Genomic DNA, 20615 nt, shown 5'->3' on the forward strand with positions numbered 1-20615 from the left:
CAGTCGAGTCAACCTCCGGTGCGAATGGACTACTGGCCACGGGAGGTAATGACAGGGGAGTTGGCTTGCAGTGTGAATGGACTAGTGGCCACGGGAGGTAATGACAGGGGAGTCGGCCTGCAGTGCGAATGGACTAGTGGGCCACGGGAATGATCGATAATATGGTCATGGCCAGTTGACGTAGGACCGTGGAAGAGCGAGTGGTCTCGGGCCAGCGAGAAGGTTCGGGAATATGGGCGTGGCCACTCACCGTATATCAGGAAAATGGGCGGGCGACTCGTGGCTGTTGCAGTGGGGGTCTCCGCCTGTCCACGTGGCCCCTTAATAAAGAAACAATCTCAAGACAAGTGCGTCCAAGTCGTCATTACACTTGTATATAACTTCTACTGTAACGTTGAACTCGTGACGCTTGCATTCAATCGCACGTGTAAATCGACGCATCTGCCACGATGTTTAAAAATATATATTAATTATGAACCATTGAAGAATATGAGCGTTTAAAAAAAAAGCCGTTGTGAATCTTGTTCCCGGCATTGCTCCGCTCATCTAAACTGGCGCTTGTTTGGCCTGCGGACCATCCCCTCTGTGCCAAAATGTAAGATGCATTATAATGATATACTTCAAAGACCTGGCGAACAGAGAAGGGGACCCCATTCAACTCCTTGCATTGCAGCAGCAGCTACATAATAACAATACTTGAGGTTGCAAAAGAGTACAAATTGTTGGCTAACGGTAGTAATTAAAGTGAAAACAAAAGCGTTTGTTGTCGTCGCGTTGAATCTCGCGGCATCGATACCAGTTGCGTGGGCATGGTGGTGGGTAGGGGGCCTTAATTCGATCCCAGTTTAGAATCTCAGCAACCTGTCATCACTCGGGCATCAAAAACATTATACACGGGCATAAAATCCAGGCGAATGTCCGATCAAGTAGAAAACGGCAATGTTTCATATACGCGACCAGGATGTATGTATGTTGAACTTCTTTCATACCATACGCAGCAGGGGACCAGAAGGTGGCCTTTTGTGGGAAGTCGGGCTGTGAGCTCCCGAGAGGCAGACGTGTGGCGGCATCCTTACCGAGGGCCGAATAAGAGTTTCGTACATTAACTCGCAAACTTCGGTCCACTGGTGTCACTGCAAGAGGCCTTGCTGGTCGTGGCAGTGCACTAAAATTAGAAAGTGTTCGCCAGGTTGAAAATATTCCCCTCGAGTAACCGATTTTAGTGTGGGCTCAAATACTTGCATCGATGAAGAAATATCCTTTGCCAGCTGTTGTTAATTTGTAGGCCTCGTGTGCCCGTGGACCAGATAAAAATTTAAGTCGCGGACCGTATTTTGGCGGGCCGTGTGTTCTGGCCCCCACCATGGGAACGTGGAGTTGTCACCGAATCGGGGCGTGCTGAAAGAAAGACTCAAACTGTTGCCCCCGTTGATTCGTTTGAGGCAAGGAGGTGACTTGAGTTAACTGCACTGTTTTGCCATCGTTACATAGTTGAATTCGTGTGTAATAGTTTCCCTTCTTTTACGACTTTCCCCGTCGGGCGTTCACTGTGCTCGCATTGCTTGTCGTGTTTTAAGTTGCCGCTGTGTGTTTTCTATCCCCTCTGTTCAGTAACGCGCGTGCTCAGTGTTCTTGCCAGTACCGCATGTGTGTGTGCGTCGTGCAGCTTTGTATTGCGTGTGGCGTTTTGCTCAGTCGTCTGGGTGTGTGACGCACTATTTACTACCGTGGCAAGCGGTAGTGTAGCGGTTAGCGCACTACGCTACGAACCCGGCGGCACGAGTTCGATTTGATCTGAATCGGTTGTGGGTTCCCCTAGGTTGACTCGGCCCTTAAATGAGTATCTAGTGCGATTGTGTAACCATTGCCACTGGAGAGACAAAGGCGGCTGGGCGTGGTGCTGGCCACCAATCCACTCGTGTGCCGTGCCGGCCTTCATGGGATAGGTGCTACTCGCTAACAACACTTGCCCCAACAGTCTGTTAAGACTATACTGGGGGATCTTTGTCTTTGTTTGCTGTGCTGTGCCGCTTTGCTCGGTACTCTGGGTGTGTGATGCGCTATTTAGTACTGCGTACGTGTGACGCACCGCACGGTCTTGTTAGTTTTCTGTGGCCTTGGCACAAAGCAAGGCACAGTGGGAGCGGTTCCAAGCATTCATGGAGCAGGGATTGGATGCAGCCCAGCATGAGGTGCCATTGCTCCGCGAGTTGAGGGAAAACAACATTTGGAGTCGTGCTTTGCCAACAGTTTAAGTTGTGAAGTGGTAAAGTAAAGGTGCAGCCCTGCAATAGCTTGCGCTCATGCCCCTGCTGGTGAGTGGCCTCCATGAGAGGGGGAGCTGAAGAGAGCCCACCGAGAGGGTATTTTGCCTACTCTTTCACGCTGGCCAGACATCTCGGAAGAGGTCTGTCTACCCATATTTTACCCTACCACAAATTATGGGTGGACAGATGCAGGGCGATTTTTTTGTTGTTATGTTTAAGGAACTTGCCCTTATAGTTTCAACTGCCTTGCCCGAAAATCGAACTTGTGACCTCAGATCTGCAAAGTCCAGGGTGCTAACTATTGCAACCAAGGCAGCATCCCTTGTTCGCTTCAGAAAAAGTCCATACGGTGCACCGTGTGTGTGCGGTGTTTCAACACTTCATCTGGTGCACCAAAACAAGCCTTCAATAGGCCCCGCTGACAACAGATAGCCACTTGGAAATTGTTCCCATGGGCTTCAAGCCTTCCACTGTACTACTCTATATTCTTTGTTAACTTAACTTTTGCCCCTTAACTTTAAAAAAGCTAAACATCTGCCGTTAATTGCACTTATTTTGTTTTCCTGCTTATGCGAAGCAAAGAATGGAACGAGTTATTCCAAAATTTAAGTGACAGAAAAATGAACACATTGGATGTGGGATTTCCCAAAGAAGAATGCAGTGCGTGAGTTATTACTCCCAGAGGGATTCCTGATGGAAAATGCACTCCGTTGGGTAGAAATGTATATTTTTTTAAAGTGCTGTGCTCCTTTTAAAATTGCAAATTAAATCGGTCCAAATGTTTCAAATCTCGTCGGGTATTTTTTAAGCTAAGCATATTTCGAGCCTGGTTGGTACATTGATGGAAGACTGCCTTGATACCAAGTGTTGTTTTGGGCTACGAGGTGGCCACAATTCACTGCAGGATGACGGCCTTCTCTCCCCCCACCCCCCAGCCGCTGTGTGGATCGTGGGAGTTATTTGACCATACTTCACCGCAGTAGTCGGTGTGTATTTCACGGCAAGGGGGGTACAGAGTACAACCAGTGGATTTTTCCTGCACTGCCCTCTGCTGCAAACATGGCTCAAGGAGATTGCAGTATGTTCATGGGTTCTTGAATCAATCTGTGCAGAGCTCTTGAGTGTTGCCCCCCCCCCCTCTCCTCCATTGGACTGGTGCTACTCCAGTTACCTCTCACATGTAAATACTCATCGACTCAATTTCCCCAAACATCCCACTGCAGGATCCATTTTTTTAGGCGAGTCTTAAGACTCATTGAGGCTTAGAGTAATAAAGCGTATCGTCATTATTGCTGTTGTTCATGAGATTCATGCCTAGGACTTTCCGTTGTGTTAAAATGAAAGCGTAGGGATTGCTTACCGGGCGCGCCACTCTGCCTATGACCACCAAATCGTCCACAATGTGATCAATCTCGGTCAGAGCTCAGGAGGCTAAGCAGGCTTGAGTCCTGGAAAGTAATGAAAGTGATGCGTGCAGTTGATGGCAGTGCAGCACAATCCATTGTCCCTGTACTTCTATACCACCCCCTACCACGCCTGCAACCAGCACTGACTGGCGTGGTGAAGTATGGTCACCTAACCCACACTCCTTGGTAGCATGGTATGTCTTGTGCCCCCCCCCCACCAACCACGGGCAGATTGTATGTACGTTTCGCACCGTACGTAGCCAACCGTGCTAATCAGAGGTGCGGGGCAAGGACAACAAACTAAACACAAAAATCAGTTTTCCACCGCATGGGGCGATCACTGCCCAGCGAGACCTCTGGATGAACACTCGGTCTTATGATACAAATCATCTCTTGAGATGGCCAGCTGGCTCAGATCTGAGTGCTGAGAATCCTGTGGTTAAAAAAATGACTGCTCAATAATAATAATAGAAGGAATAAAACAACCCCGCGATTAATTTTGGATGAGTTTCAGCACTTTGAGTCTCAAAAATGTTTACTCGAATGGAAGTTAGCGAAACACATCTGCTGGTGGCGGGGTGGGAAGGTGCTGCTGTCAACTGTGGAGCAGTGGTCACTGGACAGGGTCTCAGAAGGAGTGCTGTGATATCTGCTTCTGTGAGTCATTCCGTTGTGAAGGGATGCGCCGCTATTTTGTAGTTCCGATGGATACTTAGTCCTGTAACGCCACACCGATAGCACAGTGGGAATAACATCAGGGCGGAAGTATAAATAAATAACTAAATAAAGAAACGCCACTGAGGACAAATTCTGGCACGATCACCTCCATTGTGCTCAATTGCTTGTGCTGCCTGGAACTCTTTAACACGGGCTCTTACTACGGCACTGGATTTCGTGAGAGATTGTAACCGAGGCGTGCGTCTCAACTCAAACAAGCTTGAAACCATTCGTGTTTTTAAACCGTTTACACCTCGGCAAATTCGACTAGTGACACGGCGCGAGACATATTAGCGCGCAATCGACTAAAATAGGGAGTGGCGCGGGTGGGGGGCTGGGGCGCGGGTGGGGGGGCAGGGTGAACTTTTATCTGCAAAAAAAAAAACCCTCTAATTTTAATTCAGACGATAAAAGATTGGAGCGCCCGTGGCGTGGCACGCAGGCCGCCGCACTGTCGAACGACGAGGCCGGTCTCCGCAGGCGCCCGAGTCAACCGAGGTGAACCGCGCTCGGGCTGCCGAGGAAGGGACCGGTGCCAAAAACGCACTCCTCGGTTCCGCCAGCGGCAAAATGTGGCCGGGGAGAAAATAAAATAAGAAGTCAATGCAGTAACTTTTAACAGCGCACATGAATGGGAAGCGGTGACATTTACGAGACCATAATTAAAGTTGGGTTTTCTTAAAAAGATGCTTGTTCCATGTAAGTGAACGCTATTAACCAACCTTAGGCCAATATTACTTAACTTTTGTCGGTTTCATAAGCTTATATTGTGCAAGTTGCAGTTTGTAAAACGAGCAGGTGTCGATAGTTTAGCCCCCTCATACTGTGAACTTACAACTCAACATTCACCATAGCAGATGGTACGAAATAAGGATAATAATATTTAAATTGTTATAAATAAATAATAGTTGCAGCCCCACTGTCAAATTCGCTGCCGGATGAAAGTCTCCGTGCGCCAAATCGGTCATGGGGTTGTTGTTTTTTTAACCATACTTCACCGCTCTTGGTCAGTGTCAATTGGTGAAGAGGAGGAGCCCAGGGCCAGTTCAGATGTTCCTCGCCAATGGTGTCGGCAATGGCTGATGATTGAGCTCCGGCTATCAGGGTTATAGGGCAGTGCGCTGACCACAGAGTGCCACCCAATCCCTCCCAATTGAAATGTATAAATTGTCTGCACGATCAGAATATCTGAAGATGCTGTACGAGATGACCGTGTAACCGTGAACAGTACATGTATACAAACATTATTTTAACTAATGTTGTTGTCGGCCTGTCATTTCCCCGCTGATGGGTAAAGGACTTCCCGATTTTCTTCCATTCCTTTCCTTAGTTGGTCCTGTCCAGTCGTGGCCTCAACTTTTTTATTCCATCTAATTGCCATATATCAGAATCTTTACTTGTCTTGGAGGAATTTGATAAGCTATAAAGCTCCATTTTTATAGGCTCTTCCTCTGCTTATTTTACCGTCTCTTTCTGTCAACTCCACAGTTAATTTAATCTCTAATCGCTCATCTGTCGTTCTGTTGATGTGGCCTTCCCATCACCACTTGATTTCCCTTTTTGCTTAAACATACTAATCGTAGCCAGTGCGTTCAAACTTTGAACTGGACGAACACAAAGCACTGAAAAATGTTAAAGGGACACATTTAATCGTGTATCTATCTGTAACCTCCATTAAAATGCTTTTGAGTTTGTTAACTTGATGAAATTAAACAAAAATACCACGATCGTTTCAATGTGTCTGCAAGTGAGGCTTGCCAAAAAACATTTCGCCATAAAATGTCTGCGGTTTTTTTGGCACGCGTGGTGAATGAAGCCCCCTGTAACACAACCGTGTAGAGGCACCAGGGTTGCGGTGAAGCCCTCTTTGGTGAGACGATATTACATTTCATGATATGAAGATTGTTATTACGATTTCAGTTTCCTGTAACTTTGTAATTCGCATTTTTCGGTGTATTGTCTTTTTGCTCATCTGTACTTCCAGTTAAAATACGGATGATTTAAACATTATTCAACTGCATAATCCATAACAACTTATCACGCGTGTGCTATCAATTACCCTAACCATAACCAAACAATTCACGAAATGAACTATTCAAATTATGACATTTACTCAAACATGTTTTCAAGCATTAAATTGATTGATGGCACTTAGCCCCAGGTGATGAATTGTCTAATATATCTCTGGCACTGATAAATAGTCAGAATAATTTTTTTCAGGAAGACGACATGAGCTACGATGACAATATACAGTGGTGTTTTGCAAAACGGACGGAACCATTATATTATCACGGGAACTTGTACCGTGTGATATCGCATTTTATCAAAATCAGAATATTTACACTGGAGGAATCCGATGAGCTACAAAGCTCTTGTTCACAGATGTGCAGTCGGGGGCACGGGGTCAGAACGTTACATTGCCATTTCATGGCGACCCAAGCAGGCCCACGAGGAGTGCCACGCGACAAATCGCCAGCGTGGATCATTTTGTGCTTGGGGATCGAGCGTGCTCTCCGCGGTGTCTGTGTGCATGACAGTAGCTGGCGCAAATACTTAATGTGGACTTCGTGCTGTATTTGAAAGTCAAGGGCAGTCTCGCTCACGCGCGCACCGCACCGTGTAACTTTATTGAAATGCCCGCGCGTGCACACTCGCTGAAAACGATGGGCTCGTCCGTACAAGGCGAGATTGTCGCCACGTGAATGTAATTGAGACGAGGGAAGGTAAGTTACAGAATGTGTGTGTGTGTGATGCTATTGTTTACTTTAAAAATAGTCTCGTCTGGCTCCATTTGTACGTGTGTGTAGATGCTATTGCTGTGTTGACACTGTGATATATGGAACCACTGTTAATGATGAACCACAGCTTCGTGTGTGTGTGCGTGCTTCAAAGCAACAATTATTTGTGTTCAATGCCCAAGGCTTCTTGTTGTTGTTGTCACAAGTAGGCAACAAATCTGTTTTATATTTATGTTAATAATTGACCAATTCACCTGGGGTATGTATGCACGTATGTTGAACATCTTTTCGCAGCGTACGTAGCCAACAGTGCGAATCGGGAGTGCACCTGATCTTGGAGGCGAAGCAGCGTTGACCCTGGATAGTGCTTGGATGGGCAACCACTATGCGTGGCAGGTTATTGTAGGCTATGGACCGTGGCAGTCCACTGTAGAAGGCAAGCGGTTGCAGTAGGACAGCAACGTCCATTGTTGTTGTCCAGTACGATTCTTCCATAATATAGGTTTTTGGGTCAGATCGCGTTGTTTATAAATGTGTCGTAACCCTCCACCACCCGACATGGCCAAATAGTAAAAAATGTGTCACGTTTTTCAAAGGACAAAATAATTCACTTCTTTAGCCCACTGGTGTGTTGAAGAGAGAATCAACAGCATTTTAAAATTTGAGTACGACGTTTCGCTGGTAATTACAATCAGCTTCATCGGGCAAGAATGGTGAAGCTTTCCTGTTGCTCCCGGTCTTAAATAGAGCAGCAGCAGGGTGACGTCATCGTTTAATTCAATCTGGTGCAGTGATTCGAGGCAAAGAGGGGGATGGTATTGTAATTATATAGATTAGTAATCATTCAATTGTTATTCATGAGTATTTGTTTCCCTTATAGGGAATTGTAATTGTATTTATTTAATAATACGCTTCCAGGCCGCACTAAGCCTGTAGCTGCCAGAGCGATTGAAGTTATTTCTGTTTCTCTCAACTTCAATGGATTCTCTGATTGGTCTTGGCCAGTAATAATTAGTTTTACACAACACTTCAACGTTATCAAAATCAATTGAGTGTCCTTGTTGACAAGCATGCTCTGCCACTGCCGACAGTTGTGTTTGGGATAATTTAATATTTCTTTGGTGTTACACTGACTATTCTTCCAGCCTTCACTGACCAGCATGGCCAAAGTACGGCGATGACACGAGAAGGCCTTCATTCAGCATCGGAGTGGAACATGGCTGATGATGATTGACGATGACGATGATATTTAGTGGCCGTGTGTTTTTAGAAATGTTCACACCGCTGAGCAATGCCAAGCTCGCACTCGCGTGTCACCGACGCTCCGCTGGATCTCTTCTCACGTCTGTTTTGCGGCCGTAAAAAGCACGCCGGTGCTGGACCCAACCTATCTGCGCTTGCTGCCTTTTGCAATTCCCCCCCCCCATTGGCAGTGTTCTTCTGCCGATTTTATGAAGGGCTACCGGAATTTAAAATGAAGGGTTCGGGATTGTCAGAAGTGTGGCATCTGCCGTAAAGTGCAATTAAAGCCGCGCCATCTGTTACAATTCTGACCTTGGGAGTGTCCACGTGACACTATTCACGAGCGAAGGTTGCTGGGGTCATAACCCCAAGCCAACATTTGAGAAAATGTAAATAGCGTATAACGGTCATGTGCACATTGGGTGAAATAACCGTGAAGATATAGTCACGCTTGGTTCACGCTAATTTATGAGCATGCAATCGCACGTAACAGCCAGGTCTGTCGATTTGAAATGCGCAGAGTTGGGGTAGAGCTGTGGGCGGTGTGGGGCAGTGGTTTGCCCACGGCGCTGTAAGCCGTCCGTGATCTCTGCACGGGTGAACACTCATTAAGCGACACTGACCAATGCATGCTGAAGTCCACTCAAACCACCGCCAAAACTTTTTTGGAGAAGCCTTCATCCAGCAGTGGATTTACAAAAGCCTGTAAATTATCATTAGTTACTAAGTTCAGTTTTATGCCTCCTACTTCTGAACGAACTTGATGATGATATGTCAGAATGAGACGTAGGCTACGGTTGAAATGCATTAACATTATCATTGTCCAAACAAACCAATAGACGATTAAACAAAAAAAAGCTTTAGGGCCCAAAGAAACCCAAGGGGCCCACATGAATGAAAAATAGGAATTCATCAAATATGGACTCGTTCAGATCCTAATAAACATGAACAAAAATAAAATTTACATAATCAATTAATGAATCTCTCATCTCAGTCGTGTCTAGAGCTAAGTTGGACATGTGTATGTTGATTCGGAGGTGCCGGGGAAAACAATGACCCATACCAAATACGTGCACGTGGTATGCTGATGTGAAGCTCGTCATCGTGCCAGCTACCTCTGGATTGCAAGTCCAGCACGATTACCATGAGACCACAGTCGCATCCCATTGCCGTAGAGAAGGGGGGCCCGAATTATTTGTCGAGTTCTCATTGAGTAACACCAAGGTGTGTTGACGTGTGGTGAAAAGAGAGTTGGGGTGGGAACAGAAGTGGACTTCTGCCTAGGGTTGCCAATGGGCTGCATCACCACAGCCGATGATGATGATGATGATAACGACGGTGCTCTTAGTTGCTTGTTGTTGTAACTGTTGTCACTGTCTGACACGCGCTACGGGGACATCTGCGGAAAAAAGAGCTTCATAGCTCATCGGATTCCTCAAGTCCTAAAATAAAGGTTCGCCCGTTCGCTCACTCAACGTTTATTTTTTTTTTGCAAATGCGAGCAGAACCGGGTGGAATGAGCCCAAGATGGACCACGTGATGGCCGCGATGGTGCTGACCAGCCTGTCCTCCAGCTGCCCTAGCGCGTCACCTGGGTCCCTCACCATGCCGGCCTTCAACACCCCGGACGCACCCCTCCCCTCGGAGCCAGCTCCCAAGTGTGAGTAACCCCAACTGCTCTTTGACCTTCCGCCGGACACTGACTTTTCTCCGGGTTGAGGAAGTTCGCAAGGAATTTGGGGGTCTCTCTCTCGGGGGGTCAGCCGTGCAATGCAAAACCAAAGCGGAGGGGTGTTGTGTACACAGGGTCGGGGGCTGTGGGGGGTTGTGCCAGGACAAGAGCCGAAATAATGCAGAGTATTTTCCGCTCCGCAGCATCGCTAAGTCATTGAGCAGACTGTGGTTTCTGCAACCATTCACAGCGCCGCTCCTCCGGGGGCATATCCTGGCAGTAGTGCAGTTCAAACAACACGTACGTTAGATCCATACGGGTAAACTCGATTCACCCGTTTGTGGATTATCCCGTGTCGCCGATGTTAACCGTGGTTGTTGTGAAAAAAATTAATGAAAAGGTCTTTGCCTTACACGCTCGTTTAGTTTGTAGCTGCTCCTCACTCGCCGCGGGTCGGTGACTCGGTACCAGCGTGACTGAAAAACATGCCGGCATGTAATACTTGGGGTTTTTATAGCCAATTGTAAGTTTTTTTTGCATGATCCTCGTTTTGGTATTATCCAGCCCATCCCTCACCCCACCTCCCGATTGTTGCCGCCGTGTAATCGAGAGTTGACCGCATTTGAAATGATCGGCATTGCCTGGCAGTGTTGGCTGTCAGCTGCTAACCCGTTCACAGTAAAAAAAAAAACTCAACCCGTTCATCAATAACGCTGCCTTGAAAAGGGAAACAAATCTATAATAGGTGACATTTTCGAACAATGGTCCTTCTTTATAGCACGAAAATAGATGCTGGAAAGATAGCGTGGGTAAGAGTTGGAGACCTGCAGCTTTTGCGAATTAAATTTAGCGGGACAGCCAGGCACCGCATTTCAGAGCGGTAAAATTTTGATGCATGAATGTTTGTAAGTGGCAGTTGTAATTTTCCACCAATATTAGCAGTTGTAAAAAAGCTTCGCACTCATAAGGCCGTGAATGAAAAGTAGTAGTGTCCTTGATCCGTTTATACATTTGTTTTTCGAATGTACGATAGAATAATGGAATCCAGTACGCATTTAGTCACGCTCAAACTGACTTGGCACGAGTGAACGTTTCAAAACCGCACGGCGGCACGTTCGATTGCGAGTTTGGTCGAGCGGCAAGCTGTCGTAAGGCAACAGTGGGCAGGGCCCATCAGTTGCAGTGTGGTACCTTCCAACAAAGACAAACATTCACCCTCCCCCCATATAGCGTCAATAACAGGCTGTTGGGGCAACTGCCGTTAGCGAGCACCTAATGAAGGCCAGCACGGCACACGACGGGGTGGGTGGCCAGCACCACGCACAACCACCTTTGTCTCCCCAGTTGCGACGTTTGCACACCCACACAAGGTACCCGCTTGGCTGTGAGCGGGAATCAACGTTCCACACCACAGGGCCGGACTTTTATTTTTATTGTTAGATATTTCATTATGTGCAGCAAAATCAATAATGTATTTTTTAAAAAACGTACATGCGATTGTCAACGCAACAAAAAAATCTAACTTAATCACATTGATAAGTGCACCGATGTCCAGGATTTAATGTGCAGTGGCATGTCGAGTAATTCTGGGTTGCGCTGACGTTGCGTTTATTTTGTTTGGGGTGAGGTCAGGTCTTCTTCATACGGCCCAGTTGGCTTCATGCGCCAGTTCTTCCGTCTCGCCCAGTGCGCGATTTAAATGCCGTCCCAACGAAAGTTGGGGAAAATGAGAAATGACTGCGCTTAATTGAGTAAAACTGTCTCAGCTGATGAAATCCACATTTGATACTTTCTTCTTACTAATGTAAACACAGTTTGCCGTCCATCATTTACCTCTACTTTGCGATCTCGTGTTTCACCATCACATGTTAGTCCAATATTGCTAGGATTCATACACACATGTGTTTACTAGCATCCACACACTTTTTTTGTTTTTCAAAAAATTCTCCCAACATTTCAAAAGTTATAAGAATGTAGTCCAAATTGCATGCACATGTGTTGCTAGACTGTGTATCATAAAGGCTTTGTTGGGTGGTGTGTTATTGCAGTTAGTGTTTTGAGCCTTTATGGCAATAGGGGTCATGTGAATGTGTCGTATTTAAATTCAATTTCTCAGGTCCATAATTCCATGCACGTGTCGTGAGCGTAAACATCGATTTTCTTATTTTTTATCTGTATCATTACATCCACCGTAGGTTGTGTTCATCCGATTTTCGTCAGCCTCGACATTAACTCGCTTCTGCTCAATTATTCTCAACTTTTCCACAAGAGCATTAAACAACGGACACTTACAATTAAACTCTTGTCCGCGTGCCTCCTCTACGTCCAAGTAATCGCTCGATGCGAACGCACGTTCGGGATGCATCCCCCGCGACAATTAGCGTGGATTGTCGTGACTCCCGCCGTTGTAGCGATGCCAGCTAGTGACGCGCGATGCCAGATCGTGACGTGCACCGCCTGCGCAATTAACCTGGCACGGCACGGTCCGCTCTGCACGTGCGTGTGTGTGCAGTCTTCTGTGCCAGCTCCTGGCCCGAGCACGACGCCACGTCTGTGAGCTGCGGCGGCAGTGACGACGGCAGAGGTGGCGGCGCTTCCCGCGTGGCCGAGTGCGGTTGGGACGCGGCCAGCACCGACCGCCGCTCCCAGCCGTCCACGCCATCGCCCAAGCCGCTGGCTCATGATGCAATCCTGCCCTTCCGTTTCGAGTCCGGGTCCTCCGAGCAGCGCGGAGATGACGACCTGACCACCGGGCGGCAGCAGCAGCAGCAGCAACCGCAGCAACAAACGCAGCAGCAACCGCAGCAGCAACTGCAGCAGCAACCGCAGCGGCAGCAGCAGCCTCCGCAGCAACAGCGCCAGCGTGTGAAACACGAGGCTGATATGGCTGGCAGGTGCCGTAACCAGCCGCAGCCGCCACCGCCGCCACCGTCATTTCTCGCCACGTCTGGCGCGACGGGGAAATGTGCGGCGCACGGAGCCGTGGTCGCTTCGTTCGCTCGGCCGGCGCTGAAAGCAAAGGAGCCCAAGGCCGCGTCCAAAACGTTCTTCAACGGCTCGCAGGCGCGCGGCATCAGCGGCACGCTCCCCGCGCGCTTGCCTCCGTCGAGCGAGCACGCACCGCCGCCGCTGCCCGTGCGCCAGCCCGACAGCACGTGGGAAGCTCGGGGCGCTGGCGGCACCGCCGCCACCGTCGGTGGGGGGCAGCCCCCCCCCGTGTTCCTGTGCGGCGCTGCAAGGGGGGGCGGCGCCGACGGCGCCGGCTTCAGAGTGGCGAACGTGAGGATGAGCGAGGACGGAGACATGGAGGGGGGCTCGTTTTTGGACGAGCCGTCGCCCAGGAAGAGAAAGGTACGCGCACGAGCCAAATGTCGTCCTGGTGGTCGGCTTGGCATGAGTTGTGCACGTCAAGAGAGGTTACTGGGCGGCCAGAGCGGGGGCGCGTCGCGGGCAGGGATGACGGAGGAGGCCGGTTTGTTGAGGGTTGCATTGGAGTGGCAGCCAATGGAGGGAATGCGCCAGAGTGGACGGCCCATCACGGAGGTGGACTGATTTGCGAAGTCGACTCCTGTGCAGGTGCTAAGTGAGTTGTGGCAGATGGTGACGGCTTCGGGAGACCTTCAGCCAGCAGTGCATTGATAATGGCTGATGATGAGTGTTCATTTGTTGGCAGCAGTCGTGAATTGTACGAGCCACCAAGGCAAGTCGTTTGGCCACTCTGTGCTGAGCTGTCTGACTTTGTTGCTAGGTGTTAATTAGAGGACATGAAAAGGCACTAATTGCACAAAACTGACCTGGCAATGAGCATGTTGGAGTAATTCACTTTTAGTAGGGCCACAGTGGTGCGACTGTAAAATCCAGCGCGCAGGTCTCGTATCCTAGAGACGCGAGGTTTCATTCCAGGTTAACGTGTTTATAGGCATCTGGGATAAGTTCCTCAATTCATCATTGTCTTTGCCCACTTTGCGGTACATGACGGTGAGACAGTTGCTGCATTAAGGGGGGCGCTGGTGGGGTGAAGTGTGGGTAACGTTCACAAAATAATGTGAAACATTTGAATGGATTTTGCACAAAGGGGAATGTGATCCTCGCATACCAATTCCACTTTCTCGCCACTTGTTGCATCGTACTGGGCATTTGTGACAGAGCTTCAAACCTCAACGGATTTCTCCGGGATAAATGAAGGTTCTGATTCTGTCGCAAGTCAGGGTCGTGACTCGAGATTCGCTCGCTTTCACATTTTAAATGAAACGTTGCAGTTTCTAGTGGGGTCACGCAAACCTCTTGCAACGAATACGAAATATAAAGGCATCGATTCTTACACATGCGACGTGGTGCAAGTATCAGTTCTGCAGTTTAAAGTTCATTTCGCGTAGCTAAAAAACAAAGACATCATGACTGGCATTGGTCAAACGTCCGAAAGCTGATAAATTAACGGCAAGTTACTCAATTGGAATTATAAATAGCAAGCATCGTCCCATCCTGTAAAAACTTGATGACCCTCCCTGAAAAAGCATCTTGAAACCCAATGATGCTTTCCCGGGTAAACAAGTGTAATAATAAAACATGTGTCATAATAAATCGTGAGCTTAAGAATTGACATTAATCCATGCGGTTCATCGGTATGGCACTGCAGCACCCATGCTGTGCAGGGCTGACCTCTTGCGTTGGTTGCATCTTCATTGCCGCTTCATTGAACGCGTCGCGCATTGCTCGTGCTGCGTTGTGTTTTTGTTTGCTGCCGAGCGAACGCAGAACTCGTTGAAGGTGATGTTCCAGTGCATGTGGCCCAACTGCGAGAAAGTCCTGAGCACCGCGTCGGGGATGCAGAGACACATTCGCCGACTGCATCTTGGGTGAGCTGGCTGCTGCAGCTGCTGCTGCCGCCGCCGCCGCCGATCCAGCAAAGGAGTACTTAATTCTCGAAAGCATGAGTGACGGACGCTTTTCCTTACCGAGGGCCAACTAAGACGTCGGGATATCTTTTTTCTTTCGTATGGCTGATGTAGACGCAAAACAACGGCTGCAATTTCACATTCAGGTTGTCCAAGTCAGATAGTCGCTTCAGGAGCAGCAGAGTGTGTACCCGCGGCGATGTCTCCTTCGCATTTGTGGAAGGAGACAGTACAGGGATACACTCCGCCCGCTGCTGCTGCTGACGTTGGGATATTGATGGCGTGATGCGTTAACGCGTCCACCTTCGCCGCTTTTGTCACTACCGCAAGAGGCCCTTGTGGTGACCGGGCGATATAGTCGCTTCTGGGGGTGGGGGGAGGGGGTGAAAATACTCTCCCTCTAGAACCGGATTAGTGCTGTTACAGTAACTTGCGGTAAAGAATACATTTGTCATCTGGTAAATTATTACCTATGATTGCCTGTCTGAGGCAAGTTTGACCTGCTTGGTGCTTCCTTTGGTGGGGGGGAGGGGAAGCTCTTCAAATGAACTTCCATGTGCGTCGCGTTGGCACCCGGCAACTTGGTAACAAGTGCGGCAGACGCTACACCGTTCCCCAAAGTAAAGATTCCCTGTGTCTTTAGAAACTGACGCAGATTGTCTTCGTAGGTGTCTGCTAGGTGAAAGCTATTTGGTTTGAGGTTACGTTTTCCCTCTGTGGGATGTAGACCAATAAACTAGAATGGAGTGTAAATTAGTAAACCACGATGGTATTTAAAATGTTATAAACGATTGCATCCTCATAGAAACCCTTTGCTGGCTTGCGACGTTTCTCTTAAAGCGTTATGGGAAATGTGCAGCGCCCTCTGGTGTCTGGGTAAAGCAATTTTTAAGTTGCATATCCTCTAACTTGGGACATCCTCCAGTGAGTGCATAGGGGTGTGTGTGTGCGCTACTCTGCCCCACTCCGTATCGGTCTATTCTAGGCTAACATTAACCAGCAGCAATTTGTCTAAAGCATAAACTCTGTGGACTCATTTAATCTGGTTTTTCAGATGTTATTGGCAATGGCTGTGCATCTCCACCGCACTTACCAGCATGGTGAAGTATGCTGAAGTAACCATCGCAAGCTGCGTGGGGCGGGGAGACCGTCATTCAGCAGTAGATTGACGAAAAGGCCATAAATTATTATTTTGGTAGTAATGGGCCACCACAGTGGCGGTTCAATATCTTGTCAAGATGAGGAATCAGCGATTTGTGCGGACGTGAGTCATTGACAAAAAGGCTGCCCACGTGTGCGGTGCAAACAAAAATGCTTTGCAAATCTCTGCCCCCCCCCCTACCCCCAACATCCCTCGTCAGCCGCAACAGTGACTCGGACCTGAGCGACGGCGAGGAGGACTTCTACTACTCGGAGATGGAGGTGAACATGGACTCGCTGACGGACGGACTCAGCAGCCTGGCGCCCGTGTCCCCCACGGCGGTGATAGCGCCGCCCGTCTTCCCTGCGCCGTCGTCGCCGCCGCCGCCGTCGTCGCTGCACCCGTCGGGGGTGTGCCGCTCGCACAGCATGGCCGGCAAGAGGGAGCCGCACCCTCCCACGCAGCTCAGCCGCTCGGCGCCCACCAGCTTCTGGCACCCGGTGCACACGGACCACGCGTACCAGGTAGGCGATCGCCACTGGCCGCACGCACGCACGCGGGTGGGTGGGTGGTGGGCTTTACCTGGTAAGATAGAAATGGTTTTTCGTTTTATTTGTGTTTATTTTTTTGAATTTAGGATTGAAGCTTTCGTGACTGCAGGAATTACTATACTCATTGGTTCTTTCGGTGTTCATACTCTTAGGTTGTTTCGGTAAAGTCACGTAGGTAAAAAAATAATAAAAATAATAATAGAAATAAAATTATTAATCACGACGTTTCGGAGGCAACACAAGTCTCCGTCATCAGGTGGGACCGCCACAGCTAAATTTACTGTATCAAGTGAGGTTGTGTTGCCTCCGAAACGTCGTGATTTATTATTTTATTTCTATTATTATTTTTATTTTTACCTACGTGACTTTACCGAAAAAACCTAAGAGTATGAATCCTTGCAGTCACAAAAGCTTCAAATCTTTCGGTGTTGTTGGCCGACTGGGTTGCATCGCATTATATTTCTAAGGTTTGCCGAGTTCCCGTCTCCCATCATCTTGCTGTATTTGCCTCCGTGCAGTTTGCCGTTTGCGGTGTGCTCTGTGTGCGATGCCCCTCTGTGTGTTCCCTCACTGTGTGGTTTACTCCATTTTCACCGGAGGTCGAGCGCTTGTGTTGCATTCGAAACGTCGTGATTTATTTTAATTTTATTTCTACATACGTGACTTTACCGAAAGAACCAATGAGTATTTTTTTTTAGTTATTGGTTTACCTTTCCTATACGTTGCACTCCTGTCGTGTTTGTACGTTGTGTTTGTTGTTGTAACTTTCAGACCCCGTGCCTCTCCTGGACATCTGTGAAGAGCTTAGTAGCTCATCGGATTCCTCCAGGATAAATCAATATTCTGATGACGCATGTAACTATTCACCCTGCTTGTCAATTGATGCATTGAATCGGTTTGGTAAAACTAATTTCCACCCTAAGTGATAGATGTGAAGTGATTTTTTTCAATGTTCAAGTTCTTTCGCACCGCACGTAGCCAACCGTGCTCATCGGAGGTGCAAGCTATTAAGATGTGTACGGCGTATTGTACACCGTATTGAGATGTGTTCGCATTTGGACACTATAAATTGGCCCCGCGATTCTATCCGGGTGTAGATTATTACTGTTTTACATTGCAATGTGTATTTGTAGAGCCTTCCGTGGCTGCAGGAGTTGCGTAAACTAATTGCATGCAACACGTAGTTATCAAAAATAATTTTTACTCACATGTGATCATAGCATTTATCGTGAGCATAAGAATCAATACTAATCCATGAAGGTATCATTAAGCCTCTTGCCCGTAACAGTCTGCTGTTCCGATTCAAAGTGGTTTTCTGCTAATTTCTTCTTTACTGCCCCTGAGTCTGTGGAAATTCCACAGTCCTATGGCAGGGCCTGAGTCTGCAGAGACAACCACAATAGGCAGGTGTAGGCAGTAGCAGTGGGTGAGACAAAATCTATTATTATAACAAATAATATATAATGTATGGTAAAGCACAGTCCGCGATGACACTGAGATGCGTACGCAGGCCGAAGAAAGACTGAGGCGCGTGGGTAGCATCTAGAAGCATCCAGCAGCATCCCAGTGCCTTGCGTGACGCTACGCCGAGGCAGCCGCACAACCGCTTGTTCCTACTCGCGTCGCGCGACCTAGCTCCGTTCACTCGATGGCATTATATCAAATTCGCGTTCGCGTTCTAACAAAAATGTGTTCCCTAATATATTCATCGCGTTATATATCCAATTCGCGTTCTGAAAACACGCGTTATAGGAGAACAGACTGCACCTGCAAATGACTCATTTGGGATGACACACACAGCAGTGAGATTGCCCCTTCCTGCTAAAACTTGGCAGGACCCTCCTCGAAACAGTCTCGAGACTCTGAGCTGTTCCCTGGGTAAACAAGCGTAAACAAAACGCAACGAATCTGGCAGCGCTAATGGTGAGCGAGTGAGTGAGGTGTGCTTGGCAACAGCGCATGCCTGCAGTGGGCAAAAGGGTGGACGTGCACTTGCGCACGCACTCAGGCACTCACTCACAGCCTGTGTTGATGTTTCCCAACACCAGCCCCCAGGAATGGGCAAATTGTGGTTCTCATACAGGTATGTAATAAAAATGTGGGTTTTTTTCTAAACATAAATATAACTGATTTTATAAAAATGTTGAACATTGGCTTGGGAATGCTTCATATGCGTTAAGTACAAACGCCGCATTTGCAGGCGTGTTAAATTAACATGTTGGCAATGATGCACTTTTTTACGTGCCAAAACAAAAGTAGAGATTATGACTTGGCAGAATACAGTAGTAGGTCACATAAGACAGAAAACAGGATCTGGCTGGCATATGCCTCGTATAAACGGATAGGTTATATTTGTTGGGTTAACGTAGTGGCAAGGACCACACGATCGTCCATTGCTGTTTTCGTCAATAGCGTGCGTTGTGTAACGCGACAAAAAAGCCCTTCTGTGCACAAACATGTAAACTACTTCCATCGCTGCCAGATGAGAAAGCACCAACCTTTTTTTATGTTTGACTTGCGGCTCGCGTAAATATTCCCTTGGTATTTATTACTCTCATACTGCCAAATCGGGGGGGATAGAAGCAGCACTGCTTGGCATGGCAGCAGTTGATGCCCATGCGCCGCTTCTAAATCGTTAGCCTCTTTGAATGTTTTCCTCTCTCTCCGTTACTCTTCTGTTGGTTGGTTGATTGTGAGTACGCCTGCGGTGAGGACGTGCACAGGCAATGTGGCGTACAGAATATCATTTGTTTTGGTGTAATTCGCACACCGTATCGTGCCGTTTACTGGGCATAAGCTGCGGGGTAGATTTTACGTCTGTTTTGTAGAGTCCATTCATTTTTGATTTGGCAACACTTAGCACTCGCATCGGCCATTTAAAAACTACACTGCAAGATCGTATTAAAATCATGATATTGGTGTGCGCACAAACGTCGTGTGCCTCTGCCCATATGTAAACACTTGGCTCTGTCTCTGTAACCCATCGGAGCCCACTTCAAAATGTTCTTATGCACCTAACCTGGTACATGCACCGGTGCCAGGTGTCGCCGCCATTGGGTTATGGCATTCGCTGTACTGTAGTGCCCAAGGGCTTAATTCAGCCGGGGTCTGAAGTCTGCAGACTTGGAAAGTATTTCCGTACCCAGAAAACTGCATTTAATACTTCTAGATTTGAAGCTTTCGTGACTGCAAGGATTCATATTCTTAGGTTTTTTCGGTAAAGTCACGTAGGTAAAAAATTAAAATTAATAAAAGTAAAATAAAAATAAAATCACGACGTTTCGGAAGCAACACAAGCTTCCGTCTTCAGGTGGAACCGTCACAGCACGATAGCTATATCAAGTGAGAGGTGTCCAATAAAGTTTGAATTGGTCTGTAATAAAGTAGGGCACCGATAAGGGGTTGACAGGTCTGAGCTTGTATGAAAACATTGTTTGGGTATCGCCAGCAAAATGAGTTTCACATGAACATTGTTCCCACATTTCTGCCAGCGAGCTTAAAAAAATATATCAGTTTTTCCAGTTTGTTTTTAAAATCTCTTAATATTGTCAGCAATTATTCTTTGTTTTTTTTCGGTAAAGTCACGTATAAAAATAAAATAATAAATTAAATAATAGCATACGACGTTTCGATTGCAACACAAGCAATCATCATCAGGTATAATGAAATAGCGGCATAGAATATAACCAGAAAACTATAGACAGACATATAAGCAGACAGATATCACCAGAATACATAGAGATTGTCAGCAATATTTAGTTTTTTTTTCTAATGTAAAATTAATCGCACGCCTAACGTTGCCTCGACGGTGCCCGGTTAACTGTCCGCGGCACGCGAGAACCGCACGTGCGCTCGGTGGCCTGTGTTGTACCGTGGTGCGTCACGTGCTGCGTCACGTGCCGCGTCCCCCACGTTGCTCTCGTGTCAAATTGTAACTTGGGCACCGCCTCCACCCCCAGCTGATGCTGCTGCTGTTGTTGGTTTGA

At 47.7% G+C, this 20615-nt stretch overlaps 1 protein-coding gene across 4 annotated transcripts in view; it reads left to right on the plus strand.

Moving 5' to 3' along the window:
- Positions 1 to 20615, plus strand: part of LOC133344181 (zinc finger protein 704-like) — a 62879-nt gene that overhangs the window by 30005 nt on the left and 12259 nt on the right. For all 4 annotated transcript variants that reach the window (XM_061554200.1, XM_061554199.1, XM_061554198.1 and 1 more), the window contains 4 exons: positions 9876 to 10030; positions 12555 to 13393; positions 14798 to 14898; positions 16299 to 16602. In XM_061554200.1, coding sequence (XP_061410184.1) covers positions 9876 to 10030; positions 12555 to 13393; positions 14798 to 14898; positions 16299 to 16602 — 1399 coding nt within the window. The remainder of the gene's footprint in view (positions 1 to 9875; positions 10031 to 12554; positions 13394 to 14797; positions 14899 to 16298; positions 16603 to 20615) is intronic.

This window comes from Lethenteron reissneri, chromosome 19 (assembly GCF_015708825.2).
Source record: "Lethenteron reissneri isolate LAM-NWPU_2019-01 chromosome 19, ASM1570882v1, whole genome shotgun sequence".
Classification (NCBI taxonomy): domain Eukaryota; kingdom Metazoa; phylum Chordata; class Hyperoartia; order Petromyzontiformes; family Petromyzontidae; genus Lethenteron; species Lethenteron reissneri.